We start from the raw sequence: 16025 nt of genomic DNA, 5'->3' as shown, positions 1-16025 counted from the left end.
TTGAGTCTCTGGCATTAGACATCAAGCTGTGAGGAAGTACCTGAAATCACAGCATTGTATTCTCTTGCTTGAAGGAGGAACTCTTTAATGTCCAATATAGCAAGTCCTCGTCCCTAAAAAAAAATTTTTTTTAAAGAAATAGGGTACTCTACTGAGTCAGGCCAGGTAAACAACCCTGTCACCTGGGTGAGGTCAATAACACTTGGAAATAAAGGAAGAAGAAGAAGTCATGAAGATTTTCTTGAAGTGAATTTATTATAATTGGAGCACTGCAGCAGTAGACATGTTGGCTTACTCTTTATTGATGTAATTGATTTGCTAAACTAGACAATGTTTGGAATGTGAATGTTTTTGTCAGTGATTCTGTAGGGGACCAGTGAATCCAGGAAGCATTCTGCTTCTTCTGTCTCTCTTTGGCCAAGTGCCTTATCCCAACAGTCTATTATTCATGTTCAGAGCAAAGTAGAGGTAGATCAAATCCACTAGCCAAAGAATAAACTGAAAACCAGAATTTTCCAGCTTGTGGTTATTCTGGCCTCCATATCATACCTTCATATCTTGAAAGTTTTATCACCAGAAAATCAAGAGCCAAGTAACAAAGGATCTTATTAGTTTGATCTTGATTTAAAGAGAGAGAGAGAGACAAAAATAGGATTAAAAACATGTCTTCTATGTCAAGTGAAAGGAATAAAAATAACCTGGCTTTGGCCCCCCAAAGGTAACTGAGTCCCTTAGGATCATGAGCCTTCTAAGAACTTAGCACCCATCTCCCACCAAAACACCAAGCTGGGGCATTTGGCATTGAAAATGGCCTTGAATATTTAAATTGCTTTTTCCTGTGAGTTTAAACAGGGAAGAAGTGGGCCCTGCCCTTATTTCTAAACTCTTGAGTCTCTGGCATTAGACATCAAGCTGTGAGGAAGTACCTGAAATCACAGCATTGTATTCTCTTGCTTGAAGGAGGAACTCTTTAATGTCCAACTGGGTTTAATACAGGAACTTTCTTGTTTTTTAAACTATCTTTTGGATTAAGGCTGCAGTGAACTGCGATCATGCCACTGCACTCCAGCCTGGGCGACAGAGTGAGACCCTGTCTCAAAAACAAACAAAATTTATCTCTTGGGTTGGGTACAGTGGTCACACCTTTAATCACAGTGAGACCTCATTTCTACAAAAAAATAAAAATAAATTAGCTGGGCATGGTGGCTTATGTCTGTAATCCCGGCTACTCCAGAAACTGTGCCCAGGAGTTCAAGGCTGCACTGAGCTGTGATCATGCCACTGCACAGCCTGAGCTACAGAGTGAGACCCTATCACTTAAAACAAACAAACATACATACAAACAATCTTTCGGAACCTCAAGGTAAGGTCGGAAAACTTGGTCTTGCTTAGAGGACAGGACTTCAGTCTTAGAAGGGAGGGAGGCCCTCCTCCATATAATTTCACATTCCAATAGAGACACTTTTGAGAGTAAAAAGGGACTTTATTCATAACTTTATAATGATTTTAATAACTTTATTAATAACTGCATCCGAACAACAAATTCCAGTACCCTCTTGGAGAGACTAGGATATAGGGTTACCCACCTTTAGCATGCTGTAGAGATCACCCACAATCCAAGACATCTCACTGTAAGAGTTTCAGGCAGTGATTTTTAAGGAACTTCTATTTTGTTTTTACTGCTTAATATCTTACAGTCTTCTATTAGATCATAAACATAGGTGTTTCGATAAGCTTCTCATGTCTACCATTTTCATTGCTGTAGACTCAATTTTGGACTGTATTCATAGTTACGAATTGTGTTGCCTCTACGTTAAACAGCTGAGTTTTACAATGGCAGAAGGGCACAATGGGAAGGGAGGAGGAAGAGATGGGTGAACGGAGAGGAAGAATGTGAAAGTGAAGGTAGCGAGTTTGCAGAAGCTCAGACATCATAGTAAAACACCTGTCAGGATCGTCGGCTGAGAGCCAGGGGCCAGAAGCTTCAGGAAGTACGTCAGGGAGTCATATCCAAAGCAGAACAGTGGCCAAGCAGTGATGAGTTCTGCACTTTCAGGATGATATCTAAATACTTAAACCTTTAGCCATAAGAGGACAGTTTTAGTTTTAGGCATCCTATACCTGGGGAAACAAAGCTGAAAACACTCATTTTTTAAAATCCTTGTTTCGGAGATAAGGACAAGGTCAACTAATTTGATAGCACAGAGGGCCCCTAACTTTATTTCTACAGCTATTGTATTCCTGGATGACTCAGCTTTACAATAGTTTCCCTTTGACTTTAAAAAATGACTCACATACTTTTACTATGGAAGTGACAGGGGCTGCTAGGTCCCTAACCGCCCACCTGTCAGCGAGCCATGTTGTTAGCCTAACTATATTTTTCTCTTAGGCTAAACTTAGTGGGAAAGATATTCAAGTACCTCTTTCATGTCCCCTGCATACTCATGCTGGCCAGTACTGCATGCCTTCATTCCAAATGATTCAAACTTCCTTCTTATCCACCTGACATTTTGTGGCACACCCACAGATGCCAGGCCCATGCCTGGCATGGAACATACAGAGATGACTCAGACTCTCCATCCACAAGGAACACCAAGTCTCGGGTCCCTGTATTTTAGCCTATTTAGTCATGCTTGTGTCATTTGGGGAAGTGGCTGTTGAAATAGTAGCTTTCAGGCAGCCTTTGCCTTGTCTTTCTTTAGGTGTAGGGACTTGAGAAAAAGGTAAGGGGTCTTTCCTGTTCCCAGCAGGTTGCCTTTCCAAAATGGCCCTGTAACTCTCATCTGTCTAAGACCCAGCTAGTGTTTCAGATTTCATCTTGTCTTTAAAAAGGTGCAAGATTATATAGTTACCTAGTGCTAATCCCATACGAATTAAATGCATAGAACCTCATTTTAAAACAGATTAATGTAGCTGTTAGTAATAACAGGCCAGGGAGAGGCTCCCAGGCACTAAAGGTGTTTGATAACTGACATAAGGGGAGATCCCAGGAGGACCTTCCAGAAGGCTGATCCTGGAGCTGGGTACCATGTCTTTGCCCTTCCCTTGCATGGGAGAGGTGGCATCTCTTCACAGAACGTCCAACAGTATGTCTGATATCAGGCAGGGCTGGCCCTTTATCCAAATCAAATGTGTTTGGATTTAATTAAATTGAGGCTGCCAAAGTGCCTACATAATTAGCTGTAATTGCTCCTCAGTAGTATAGCAAATCTGAGTTTTGTAACTGTCCCAATGACATCTGAACATCTGCTCTAGGTCTCAAATAATTAGTTTCAAACCTGAGTAATGATAGATGGGTCTACAAGGAATCAAAGCTGGATGCAGTGGCTCACACCTGTAATCCCAGCACTATGGGAAGGGAAGCCAAGGAGGGTAGTTTGCTTGAGCTCAGAAGTTCGAGACCAGCCTGGGCAACATAGTGGAACTTCCCAGGCAAGTTCCCCCATCTCTATAAAAAATCAGAAATTAGCTGGGTTTCATGGCATGTGCCTGTAGTACCAGCTACTCAAGAGGCTGAGGTGGGAGGATGCCTTGAGCTTGGGGAGGTCAAGGCTGCAGTGAGCCATAATCATGCCACTGTACTCCAGCCTAGGGAGACAGAGCGAGACCCTGTCTCAAAAAAATAAGAATAAAAATAATAAAAGGAATCAAATGGTGGGGGGGAAGTAAGATGTTTAATAATTGAAGCAAAAATCTCTGCAGTACTATTACCTAAGTAGATTTGTGATATAAGGCAAGGAAGGGGCTTGGGCTTTGGGGTTGACATGGTCCACAGTCCAGCATTGGACTTAGAGTAGACACGGTCATGAGTAGACATGGTCCTACTCATTATGTGAGGGTGGACAAGGCATTTCATGTCTTCAAATCTGCTTCCTTGTCTGTGTTTAAGTTCCTAGCAGAGAGGCTGAACATTGTACATCTGTTCTTTCATCCATTCATTTAGGTAACGCTGATTGAGTGCCCACTAAGTATCTGGCCTCACAGATACAGTGGTGAACAAGAGCAAGAATATCTTTGCTTCATGGAGCTTATAATCTAATAGAGGCTCATTCAATGTTAGAACAAAACATAAAGATATAATTAGCCAAGAGATGAAAAAATTAGGCAGAAAACTTAGGAAGTGGTGGAGAAGTAAATACTTAGTAACAATTTAAAATATGTTTCTCAGTACTATTTCTTATGCAGGCAAATAATGTCCCCAGCACAAACCATTGCTCCAACATGAGTGATATGTTGGGTGTCTTTAGCATAGTCGAAACTGGCCTAAGGAAATTTAAACATCTTTTTTTCTCCTTATTTTTTTGCTAGATTTTAAAACTGGTTAGATTCATATTTTAAAAGAAATGAAGGCCGGGCGCGGTGGCTCAAGCCTGTAATCCCAGCACTTTGGGAGGCCGAGACGGGCGGATCACGAGGTCAGGAGATCGAGACCATCCTGGCTAACATGGTGAAACCCCGTCTCTACTAAAAATACAAAAAACTAGCCGGGCGAGGTGGCGGGCGTCTGTAGTCCCAGCTACTCGGGAGGCTGAGGCAGGAGAATGGCGTGAACCTGGGAGGTGGAGCTTGCAGTGAGCTGAGATCCGGCCACTGCACTCCAGCCTGGGTGACAGAGCGAGACTCCGTCTCAAAAAAATAAATAAATAAATAAAAGAAATGAATACACATGAGAAAAACAGTTAAACTGTGCCAAAGGCTACATACAATGAGTGAAATTAGATCTCTTTCCTACCCTAGACCCCCAGTTTTCCTTCCCAGGAAATCAATGTCTGCTACAATTTTCCAGTGAATATTCAATCAGATATGTGTGTGTGTAATCCCTTAAAGCCCAAGCAAACACAGGAGAGGGTGCTAGCCCCACTGTTTTGCCCTTTGTTTTTGTCCCTTAAGATGGCTCAGAGCCATTCCATGTCAGATCAGATTCATTCTTTTTTTTTTTGGAGATGGGTTCTCACTCTGTCACCCACACTGGAGTGCAGTGGCGTGATCTTGGCTCACTGCAACCTCCGCTTCCCAGGCTCAAGTGATTCTCCCGCCCCAGCCTCCCAAGTAGCTGGGACTACAGGCGCATGTCACCACTGCCTGGATAATTTTTGTATTTTTAGTAGAGACAGGTTTTCACCATGTTGGCCTGGCTGGTCTTGAACTCCTGACCTCAAATGATCCACCCGCCTCAGCCTTCCAAAGTGCTGGGATTACAAGCATGAGCCACCGTGCCTGGCCAGATTCATCCTTTTTCACAGCAGTGTAGTGCTTCATTTAACCACTCCTCTACTAATGGAAATTAGGTTGTTTCCAAACCTTTGCTGCTACAAATAGCAAAATGCTGCAGTGAACATTCTTGCATGTACTTATTTACATACATATGCAGTATAAAGTCCCCACAGGCAGAATTACTAGACCAAAGGTTTGTGCTTTAAAAAACATTAACAGACGTTACCACATTGCCTTCCAAGGCCTATAGCAATGTGTACTCCCTCATCAGTGGATGGACCAGAGGTCCTGTTACCCATACTCCTTCCAGTCCTGGGTATTGGCAGACTTCATCTTTTCTGATGTGGGCAATGGAAAATGATTTCTAAGTATCATTTTAACTTACATTTATTTAACAATGAGTGACATGAAGCATCTTTTCAAGCTGCACTTTTAAAAGACAAAAGAGGCTGGGCGCAGTGGCTCTCGCCTGTAATCCCAGCACTTTGGGAGGCTGAGGTGGGTGGATCATGAGGTCAGGAGTTTTAGACCAGCCTGGCCAACCTGGTGAAACCCTGTCTCTACTAAGAATACAAAAATTAGCCCAGCATGGTGGTGGGCACTTGTAATCCCAGCTCCACCGGAGACTGAGGCAGGAGAATCACTTGAACCCAAGAGGCAGAGGTTGCAGTGAGCTGAGATTGTGCCATTGCACTCCAGCCTGGGCAACAAGAGCAAAACTCTGTCTCCAAATAAAAAAAAAAAAGGCAGAAAATTAAAGATTTCATTCAGCTTTTCTGTCGACTAGGACAATGGTTCTCAAAGTGTGGTCTCTGGACCAACATCAGCATCACCTGATAACTTGTTAGAAATGCATATTTTCAGCCCACCCAGACCAGTGGAATCAGAATCTCTGGAGGTGAGGTCCTGCAAGCTCATTTTAGCAAGCCCTCTGTTTAGGCATCACCCGCTTGAGTTTTTGATTCAGTGGGCTTGGAATGTGCATTTGAACCAGTTCCCAGGCAATGCTGATGCTACTTGCTTGGGGCCACACTTTGAGAACCACTGAGCTAGAACGTCATTCTTGCAGTAATATATAACCTCAGTGCAGCTTTTCCAATTCACTCTTTACAAGAAAGATTACCAGAAAGCAATTATATATATTTAGAAGGATTTAAATTTTGTTTTTGTTAGGTATTAGTGGATCTACAGGAAGCACCTGATTGTGTTGAACAGGGATGTGCTACCTGTGGAAACCTTGCTTTGAGGAAATGTTTGGAAAACTGCTACCAGGCTAAGCTTCCGAAAAGCTAAGCAGCGCCCCCATCTGTGAAGGTTGTTTACTGCAAGTAGAAAGGAAAGGGAGTTCTGAAAAGGGATGGCCCAGAGACAGATGAGAGAGTGCTTCAAAAAAATGCTTTCTCATATTGGTCTGAGATGGAGAGAGCCTTGTTCCTTAGAGCAGTGCTCCACAGCCACAGAGATTGCACCTGAGGATCTTGTAGAAGAACACCCATGGCCAGATCCCACCCCCAGACATTCTGATTTAATTAAGCTGGGGAAGACCCAGGCATTAGTATGGTTGTTTTAGAAGCTCCCCAGGTGTTTGGCTTTGAGGCTATTTCTTTAACTCTCTCGATTCAGTAGGCCGTTTAATACCCTATAATAAATATTTTTCCTGCTTTTAAAAAAAATCCCCAGGTGATTCTAATGTACAATCAGGTTGAAGAACACTACTTTAGAAAAAACCCTAAATTTTAGCTAAGCTACATTCTTGTTTAAATATTTTAAAAATTGTGATAAAATGTACATAACAATATTTCATTCTAACCATTTTTAAGTTTACAGTTCAGTAGTGTTAAGTATATTGTTTTGCAGCCAATTTCCAGAATTTTTTCATCTTGCAAAACTAAAACTATACCCATTAAACAATAACTCCCTATCCCCTCTCCCTAGCCTCTGGCAACCACCATTCTATTTTCCATCTATAAATTTGATTAGTCCAGGTATGTCACATAAGTAGGATCCTACAGTATTTGTCCTTTTGTGAGTGGTTTACTTCACTTAGCATAATGTCCTCAAGGTTCTTCCATGCTGTAGCATGTGACAGGATGTCCTTCCCTTTTAAAGCTGAATAATATTGCATTGTACACATGTACCACATTGCACTTAAGGCACACTTGGGTTGGCTCCACTTTTTGGTTCTTGTGAATAATGCTACTATAAACATGGGTACACTTACATTTTTTTAAAAGAAAAAATAATCAGAGTAAGTTATAGCCGTTAACATTGAATGCTTATTATGCTCTGGACCCTGATTTAAGCTGTTTATGTATATCACTTTATTCGGATCTCTAGACAACTCTACGAAGTCTTTACTATTATTACCTCCATTTTACAGATGATGAAACAGACCTAGGAGAGTTTGGTAACTTACCCACGGTAACAATATTTTGCAGTTTCCTCCTTATAAAAATTGTCTGGGCTGTTTGTTGAAAGTTCCCATTCCCAGGCCTCATCCTGTTCCTGCGGGTTCTAAGCCTCCAGGAAGGTGCCTGGAAGCTGTAAATTTTCCCTGTATATAGGGGTTACTTGTCATCAAAGAGAAGTTGGGAACATTTGGGGCTACTCAGTGGTAGGCCCAAGCAGTCTGGCTACAGAGCCTTTTCACTTAGCCATGAGGCCAGGCTGCTCCTTTAAGGCTCAGTTTTCAGCACCTGCTACGGCCCAAGGGAGGTGAACAATGTCTCCAATGGGATTTCTGAATTTTTTATTTGTTGCATGGTGTAGAAGCTGATATCAGCTAATTGCTCATTGTGATCTCGGCTGTTAGTTTGCACATCCCCTTTTTTACATCACAGCTTCATTTTGAAATCCAGCATTCCCTGGAGGCATAATATTCCTTCCATTGCTACCTTCTTAAAAAGAGAAACTTGGCTGAACGCGGTGGCTCAAGCCTGTAATCCCAGCACTTTGGGAGACCAAGGCAGCAGATCACCTGAGATCAGGAGTTCAAGACCAGCCTGGCCAACAAGACAAAACCCTGTCTCTACTAAAAATACAAAAATTAGCCAGACATGGTGGCACACGGCTGTAACCCAAGCTACTCGGGGGGCTAAGGCAGGCAGATTGTTTGAACCCCGGAGGCAGAGGTTGTAGTGAGCTGAGATTGTGCCACTGCACTCCAGCCTGGGTGACAGAGTGAGACTTTGTCTCAAAAACAAACAAACAAACAAAAAGACACTTGAATGAATCTGACTTCGGTGGGGACAACAGTCTGGCATTGCACATTCCAAAGTTAAGAGTTCAGGGTTCCCTCCGGACCACTGTTTGTTCCTTCCCTGTCCTCAGGGCCCATTCAGAGGCCTTGTCATCAGAATCCACTCAATTCAGCAACTCTTTATTGAAGGCCTGCAAACTGCCCCAGCCTCTGCTGAGTGTGAGAGGGAGAAAAATAGGCAACTTGATCCTCTGCTATCTCACTGGGGAGGGAGACGGGCTGCCTTCTCAGAGGTGGTGCCTGGGTCCTGCTGTTTGGGAGGAAGTAGCTCTTGGCCCGGTTTTCCCCTTAGTTTTAAGCATTTTTTGCTTAAGCTCCTTCTAAGCCTCCAGCACTTCCAGATCATGATTATTAGTCAAAAGTATAGGGGATATTGTCTGGGAGGAGGCATGAGGAGGCCTCCAGGGGTGTCAGAAATATTCTGCGTCTTCATCTGGGCTATGCTTATGTGGGTGTAAATGTGTAAAACTTCATGGATTGTGCATTTTCCTGTATGTATGTTATACTCCATTAAAAATAAAAAAGAATAGGGCAGTTTCAAGTGTATTGATGCATAACATTGCAAGACATATTGTAAAGGGAAAAAATGAGGCACCAAACAATGTGTATGTTACCATCGATATTTTTAAAAAAGAATATAGGAAACGTACCTTTCACTCCATCTTTTACAGCATTTGAATTTTCTACCATGGGCATGAATTACCTACTCAAAAACAAATTTGGTGTAGATTCCTGGGCTTGGCCCCCTTCTAACAGAATCAGCTTCTCTGGAGTTTAGGCCCGGGAATGCTCATTTCTAACACCTGCAGCTTAAGAACTGCATGGGGTTGTGCCGGCGTGGCTTAGGCTACATCCTACTACAAAAGAAAGACAGATATAAGGGGTGTTTACCCCAGGCTCAAAAGATGGTTTCCCCCATAGCTTGATGACTAGGGAAGGAGCTCTGTTCAACTCTATTAAGAATGCCAAAACCTCTGAGCTGGTGCCAAAGTCAACAACTCCTGTTTCCATTGTAAATCCATACTCTTCTCATGCCAGTGTATTTTGTATATGCTTTGTGTAGATATCCCTAACTTTCCCTGTTAGATTTTAAATTGGCTCCCTAAAGAGTTTGGGGTTGGGCCTTAGAAGGATGTGATGAATCTCTTCACTTGTAATATGGCCATTCACCTCCTCCTCTTAGCAAAGCTGCTGAGACATAACATGGCTTTAATAACTTCCCAAAGGGACACCAGCTGAGATCATACCTCCTGGGCAAACAAGGCCCAAACACCCTCTCTGTTCAGAGGTCTCCTCTGTGTATTTTTGAATGAGCCTGCCTCCCTTGACACCCTGTCCCTACGTCACCAAGAACGTTTTACCCTAATCCTACAGAGCATCCTGGCAGTCCCTCTGGACTGAAGTTTCTCTTTCCTCTCCTTTCCAAGTCTGTCAAGAAGATCCTGTAAATAACATCCACTTGCTACTTTTCTTAACACCATGAATCATCATCAAACACATGGGTATAGCATTCCAATTTGTAGCCTAGGATGCTAATCTTAAAGGATTTTGCTCTTGCATTTATTTATTTATTTATTTACCTACCTTATTTTATTTTATTTTATTTTATTTTTTTGAAACGGTCTCACTCTGTCACCCAGGCTGGAATGCAGTGATGTGATCTTGGCTCACTGTAGCCTCTGCCTCCCCGACTCAAGGGAGCCTCTTGCCTCAGCCTCCTAAGTAGCAGGGACTACAGGGACACACCTGTAGTGTGTAGAGATAGGGTCTCGCCATTTTGCCCAGGCAGGCCTAGCTTTTATTTAGGTCTGTGTGTGAGCATATGTGCTCATGCACACCCTGAAATCTGCTTTGATATTCATGAGCATCTAGACAGGGTTCTTGTGACCTACCTTTGAAGAAGCATTGTACATTTGATACATGGTACCTCCACTCGGGCACTGCTGAGGCCCTGTTTCCTCTTATCCCAAGGGGCATCTGGGAACATCTCTCTGGATAGCCAAAGAGCAGTGTCTGTCTGTCCCTCTCTCCACACACATCCACACACACACACACACACACACACGTATATATACATATCTCTCTCTCTTTTAGTGTACTGGCACCCATTTAGTAACGTTCCAGCTTGCATTTTCTCCATATACAATGCACCTGAAATGATTGAGCAATCTCACCCTTTTGCCCACAGGCTGCACGTGGGAATTTGGAGCCATGGTGAACTACATCAAGAAGACATATCCCCTGACCCAGCTGGTCGTCGTGGGCTTCAGCCTGGGTGGTAACATCGTGTGCAAATACTTGGGGGAGACTCAGGCAAACCAAGAGAAGGTCCTGTGCTGCGTCAGTGTGTGCCAGGGGTACAGTGCACTGAGGTGAGTCATCTCTGCCTTCCATCAGGACCTTCAGTTAGCCCTTATTTATGGAGATGCCCCAATGCACAACACACTGTTCTGCGAAGACCGGGGAACAGTGTGGCCAACTGAGTAGAAGTTTCTGAGTCTTGGACTCACCTTGTTTTGTTTACGTATCATACATTGGAGTTGTCCCATCAGACCCCTTAAGCCTGGGATATGCAGCTGCATTTTGGGATCAGATCTGTAATTGGAGAAGTCAAAACACCCTTTGATAGTTGCTGTCTCCCTAGGGAATCTCTGTCAGGTGACTTAATTTGTTCAGGCTTCAGGAGTTTTTATAGAAACATGGGTTAATGAAAGAGCACAGGAGACTGGCAAGCTGGGATCTGAAAGCTGGGCATTAGGATCCCAGATCCCTCCTTCCTGCAAGAGCTGAGTCTCAGATGGCATCTGGAAGGGATCTGTAGAAATCATTTTATCAGTGTCCTTACCTTTAAGTATTTATCTCTCTTAGGCATCCCAGGCATCATCACAAAGTAGTTAATCTACTGGGTCAAGCTTTCTCCCACCCCTTAGTCTCTTGCCAGTAGATACCCCACAGGATGAGTCCTAGGAGGGCGTGGTCATCTGCCCTGATTCCCCTCAAGATCACTGGTGTCCCAGGTCTCTCTCGAGTCACCACACTCACATGTTCACACACACACACACACACACTATACACACACATCTCTCTAGGCTCTTCAAATACATTCATATTTTTTTCTGTACTCTTCATGGTGTCTTTTGTATTACAAATGAGTATAACCAGTTATTAAAAATCTCCTGAAAAAATTTGAAACACACGGGAAAGTTTAAAAACACCTCCCTATTGATCCAGTCTAATGCCAAACAGTCCTTATCGTTATTCAAAGAATCTTTTCTTTTTGCCCCACCTGTATATCTCATGCTGCAGTTTAAACATACCTTGTTACTTTCTGATGGATAGAGGCTATCTATATTATTTCTAAAAATACATATTACTGGAATTTAAAGCCAGCACACCCAAAAGGTACATATGGGCCCAGGATTCAGCCTCTCTCTATGAGGCTTAAAGCTGGCTGAAAAAGATGATCTAAATGTACCCACAATAGACATGAGAAACATCTCTGATGAAACCCTTCCTGAGTCCCAGGGCTAAGGTCTGGGTTCTGTTTTTCCTTGCCGGCAATATGGGGATGATGATAATAAGCAGTACCTACCTCATAGCACCACTGAAAGTCAGATGAGTTGATGCATATGAAGTGCTTAGAACAGTGCCCAGCACACAGGACATAAGCCACTGTTCATTTTCATTATTGTCATCATCATCATTCACTGTAAAATGAAGGAGGTAGGTTTGATCAGCGGGTCACAAAGACTGGTCCAATGAACTAGTGACTGCCTCACTTCATAAGGAATCACTTGGAGGATCATGTTAGAAAGAAATTCTGTTTCTTGGACCCCACCCTTGGAGATTTTGATTCATGAAGTTGGAGGCATGGGACCTCAGAAATCTGCATTTTGGATACATTTCATAGGTGACTTTTGATGTTTAGCCATGTTTAGCAGTCCCTGGGGTTAATGATCTCAGTGGTCTCTCCAGCTCTCCCATTCCAGGACCAGGCTAGTCCCCCATCCTCCTACCAGGAATCTTTTTCTTCACTCCTCTGGACACTGGGGAGTCAGCTGAGAGGACATGTGTCTTTATCTTGGTGTGACTAGAAATATCCAACTCCCAGCTCATAGCCACATTCAACCAGAATTAACCAAAGTCCTATCGGGCCCAGTCACTGGGATAAGAAAGACATGAGCAAGGGGCCTACCCCAGGATCCAGGAGCAGAGCTAGGACATTTGTTTTGTTTTCTTTTTCTTCAGTGCACAAAATCTTAAAATGACAATCGCTTCATCTCATTTTGCTGCAGTAGCGCCATCTGCTGTCAGCAAGAGCACATGATTGACGCAGCAGACTAAGGTGTTTGAACTAAGGCAAAGAAGGCTCAAGAAACTAGGAAACTAAAATCTGTGAGGTGCTATAAATTTTGCAGACATAGCCTACACAGCCTCTTCCTTGAGACCTCAGAGGGCTTCATACACATAACTAACTATTGGTACACCAACCTCATGCAATAAGGAGCAAGTTGCAACTTTATTCTCTGGAGCATAGACAACTAACTTGTCCAGGCTAAGATCATGTGGTCCTGCATATGGGTACTGGCATCAGGTCAGAGAGACACCGTTGTCCTGTGTGTGCTGGTGCAAGGCTCAGGTGCCCTCAACATTTAAACCAGATCTGTGGAATAAATGGAGCACAGTTCCTTTCTTTAAACCAGTATAACCTTTTTTTTCCTGCCAAGGCTTGAGGGCGATGCACCTTTCAGCACTGGAATGGTGGCAGCTGCGTAAGTGCTTTCCCGTCACACCAAGGTGGAGCTGGGGAGGCCCGTCTGCCTCTGCAGGGGCCACACGAGAGTTCATGCATCTGGTAAATCTCTCCTAGCTGAGTCTGGAGACCCGCTTCCTCAGTGAACCCCTCCCTCTGGCTTCTCTTCCCGTAGCTCACCTCCCGTCTAGCCAGAGCCAGTTGAAGGCTTAGAGAGAAGCCAGCCACCTGCTTGCTGTAGTTAGCAAAGTCTAGTTGCTGCTAAACTAGCTCACCTTTTACCATGTGCTGAACCACTGAAGGAGGGACACAAATGCCCTGAAATCACCTGGTATCCAGCAGACTTTAACATGTTCCCTCAGCATAAATAGCTGCCAACCTGCCTAGGAACTCTGTGTGGTGAGACATCCTCCTAGGTAATAGGGACATAGCCCTGAACAAGGCTGACTAATTCCCTGCCCTCATGGAGCGTAAAGAAAATGGGGAGGGAAGCATTTCTGGTCTGGTTTCAGGTAAAATAAATTATTCTTTCCTAAGGAAACCCTCAACAATCCTATGTTGCAGAATTGAGCAATAATGATAAAACTAAAATAAAATTATTTCATTGCAGTTTGGGTGTAAAGGATAGTCTGTATATGAGGACCTCACAGTACTTAAGACAACAGAGTGATATTTACAAAGCCACAAAGCAACAAATACGTGTTACTAACATATTACACGTTAGACGTATGGGTGCTAAGGAGGTCCTCAGTCAAGTGGGGGGTCCATGAGGAGGGATTTCTGAAGGAGGTGAGGGTGAGGAGGACAGGAGCACAGGGCCCAGGCCAGGGGCAGAAGCTCCTTACAGCAGGAGTCCCAACTGCTATTAGGAAACAGGCCACACGGCAGGAAGTGAGCGGTGGGCGGGTCACGGTGGGCGAAGCAGTAGGGCAGTGGTGGGTGAACCTTCATCTGTATTTAGTTTCATCTGTATTTACTGCTGCTCCCCATTGATCACATTACTGCCTGAGCTCCGCCTCCTGTCAGATCAGCAGTGGCATTAGATTCTTATAGGAGGATGAACCTTATTGTGAACTGCGCATGTGAGGGATCTAGTTTGCACGCTCCTTATGAGAATCTAATGTCTGATAATCTGTCACTGTCTCCCATCACCCTCAGATGGGACTGTCTAGTTGCAGGAAAATAAGCTCAGGGATCTCACTGATTCTATGTTATGGTGAATTGTATAATTATTTCATTCTGTATTATAATGTAATAATAACAGGGAAAAAAGTACATTATAAATGTAATGTGCTTGAATCATCCTGAAGCTATCCCCCTGCCCCCTGCCTTCCCAGGTCTGTGGACAAATTGTCTTCCAAAAAGCCGGTCCCCAGGACCGCTGCCTTATAGGACAGTAGAGAAATTATCAGAGGAGTGTTTCAAATCTCCTTAAAGGCACATTATACTCCTGGCTAAGTGAATGTGTTAGCATCACTAAGACCTGGCCACCTGAACATCCTAGCATTCTTTGAGCAAGGCCTTCCCGCCATGGGGCAGAGGCGGGTACCATTTTTCCTGCCAGATGGTAGGGTTATTGTCTCTTGCTTTTGATGGGCAAATTCCAGGCTAGAAATGAGTTTATGACAAAAGCAAATGTTATCATTTGTAAAGTTCCCCCAGAGACTGGGACTTTCCTAAAATTTGATTTTATAGTTGAAGAGCTATAAAATACAGTAACTTTGTGCCATCAGTAACTTTGAATCACATCCAAACAGAGGGGGGAAAACTGCAGCGTTTAAATGAGACTCTGTGGACAAACTTCAACCTGGGAAACAGCTCAGCTTGTCCACCACTGGGTTGTGATGTCGACCTGACCACATGGTTGCCCTTAGTGCCTTGGGGCTTTTTGGTTTTTTTGTTGTTATTTTTTTTAATCAGAATAATGAGAAGCCATATAAATACTCTTTGACTCTAACTCATTCCTGTAAAAGTACATCCTGTAAAAGGGAAAAGATTCTGATAAGGAAGAAGGGGGCTTGGTAGGTGACCATTCCCTACCCTAGTCTGAAGTCCATCTTTCTGCTCCATCCTTCCACCCCAGTGGAACTAACAAAGCCTAGCCTGGCAGGTACCAAAGACTCTTGGCCCACTCCCTTGTGTGGTACAAACATGGTTTTCTTCTGCTCACACTCTCAAGCTGAACTAGCTGGAGATGATGACCTCTCTACAGATTGACTCTGCCCCTGAAGGGCAACCTGCTAACAGCCCAGAACCTTCTGGCTGGGTCTTTTGGGTCCAGAGGCTCCACCATCCCTCCTCCCAGAGGCCCAGCTGTTCAAGGCAGGAGCCCTGTCCTGGGCTTGGCCAGCTTGCCTAGGATCGTGCCCTCTTCCTCTCTCTGGGGGCTGGGCTGGTCCTGGTTTTGCCCCCACCGCAAGATTACTTATAGTGCCCAAGTTAGAAATAATCCACATGTCCAGTAGGGACATAGTTAAATAAATTAATAATATACTAACTCAGTGGGGAACAAGGCAGCTTTTATTTTAAAAAATCAAGAAAAAATGTATAACATGACACAATGTATACATTAAAAGTAGGGAAGGGCCAGGCGCCATGGCTTACGTCTGTAATCCCAGCATTTAGGGAGGCCAAGGCGGGCAGATCACGAGGTCAGGAGATCGAGACCATCCTGGCTAACATGGTGAAACCCCGTCTCTACTGAAAAGTACAAAAAATTAGCCGAGCGTGGTGGCGGTCACCTGTAGCTGAGATCACACCACTGCATTCCAGCCTGGGCGACAGAGCGAGACTCCATCT

General features: G+C 43.9%; 1 protein-coding gene across 2 annotated transcripts in view; it reads left to right on the top strand.

Moving 5' to 3' along the window:
- Positions 1-16025, top strand: part of ABHD2 (abhydrolase domain containing 2) — a 113186-nt gene that overhangs the window by 79849 nt on the left and 17312 nt on the right. For both annotated transcript variants that reach the window (XM_011948319.1, XM_011948320.1), the window contains one exon: positions 10662-10845. In XM_011948319.1, coding sequence (XP_011803709.1) covers positions 10662-10845 — 184 coding nt within the window. The remainder of the gene's footprint in view (positions 1-10661; positions 10846-16025) is intronic.

This window comes from Colobus angolensis, unplaced genomic scaffold (assembly GCF_000951035.1).
Source record: "Colobus angolensis palliatus isolate OR3802 unplaced genomic scaffold, Cang.pa_1.0 Scaffold278, whole genome shotgun sequence".
Lineage (NCBI taxonomy): Eukaryota > Metazoa > Chordata > Mammalia > Primates > Cercopithecidae > Colobus > Colobus angolensis.
This window is presented reverse-complemented; position numbering and strand designations above follow the sequence as displayed.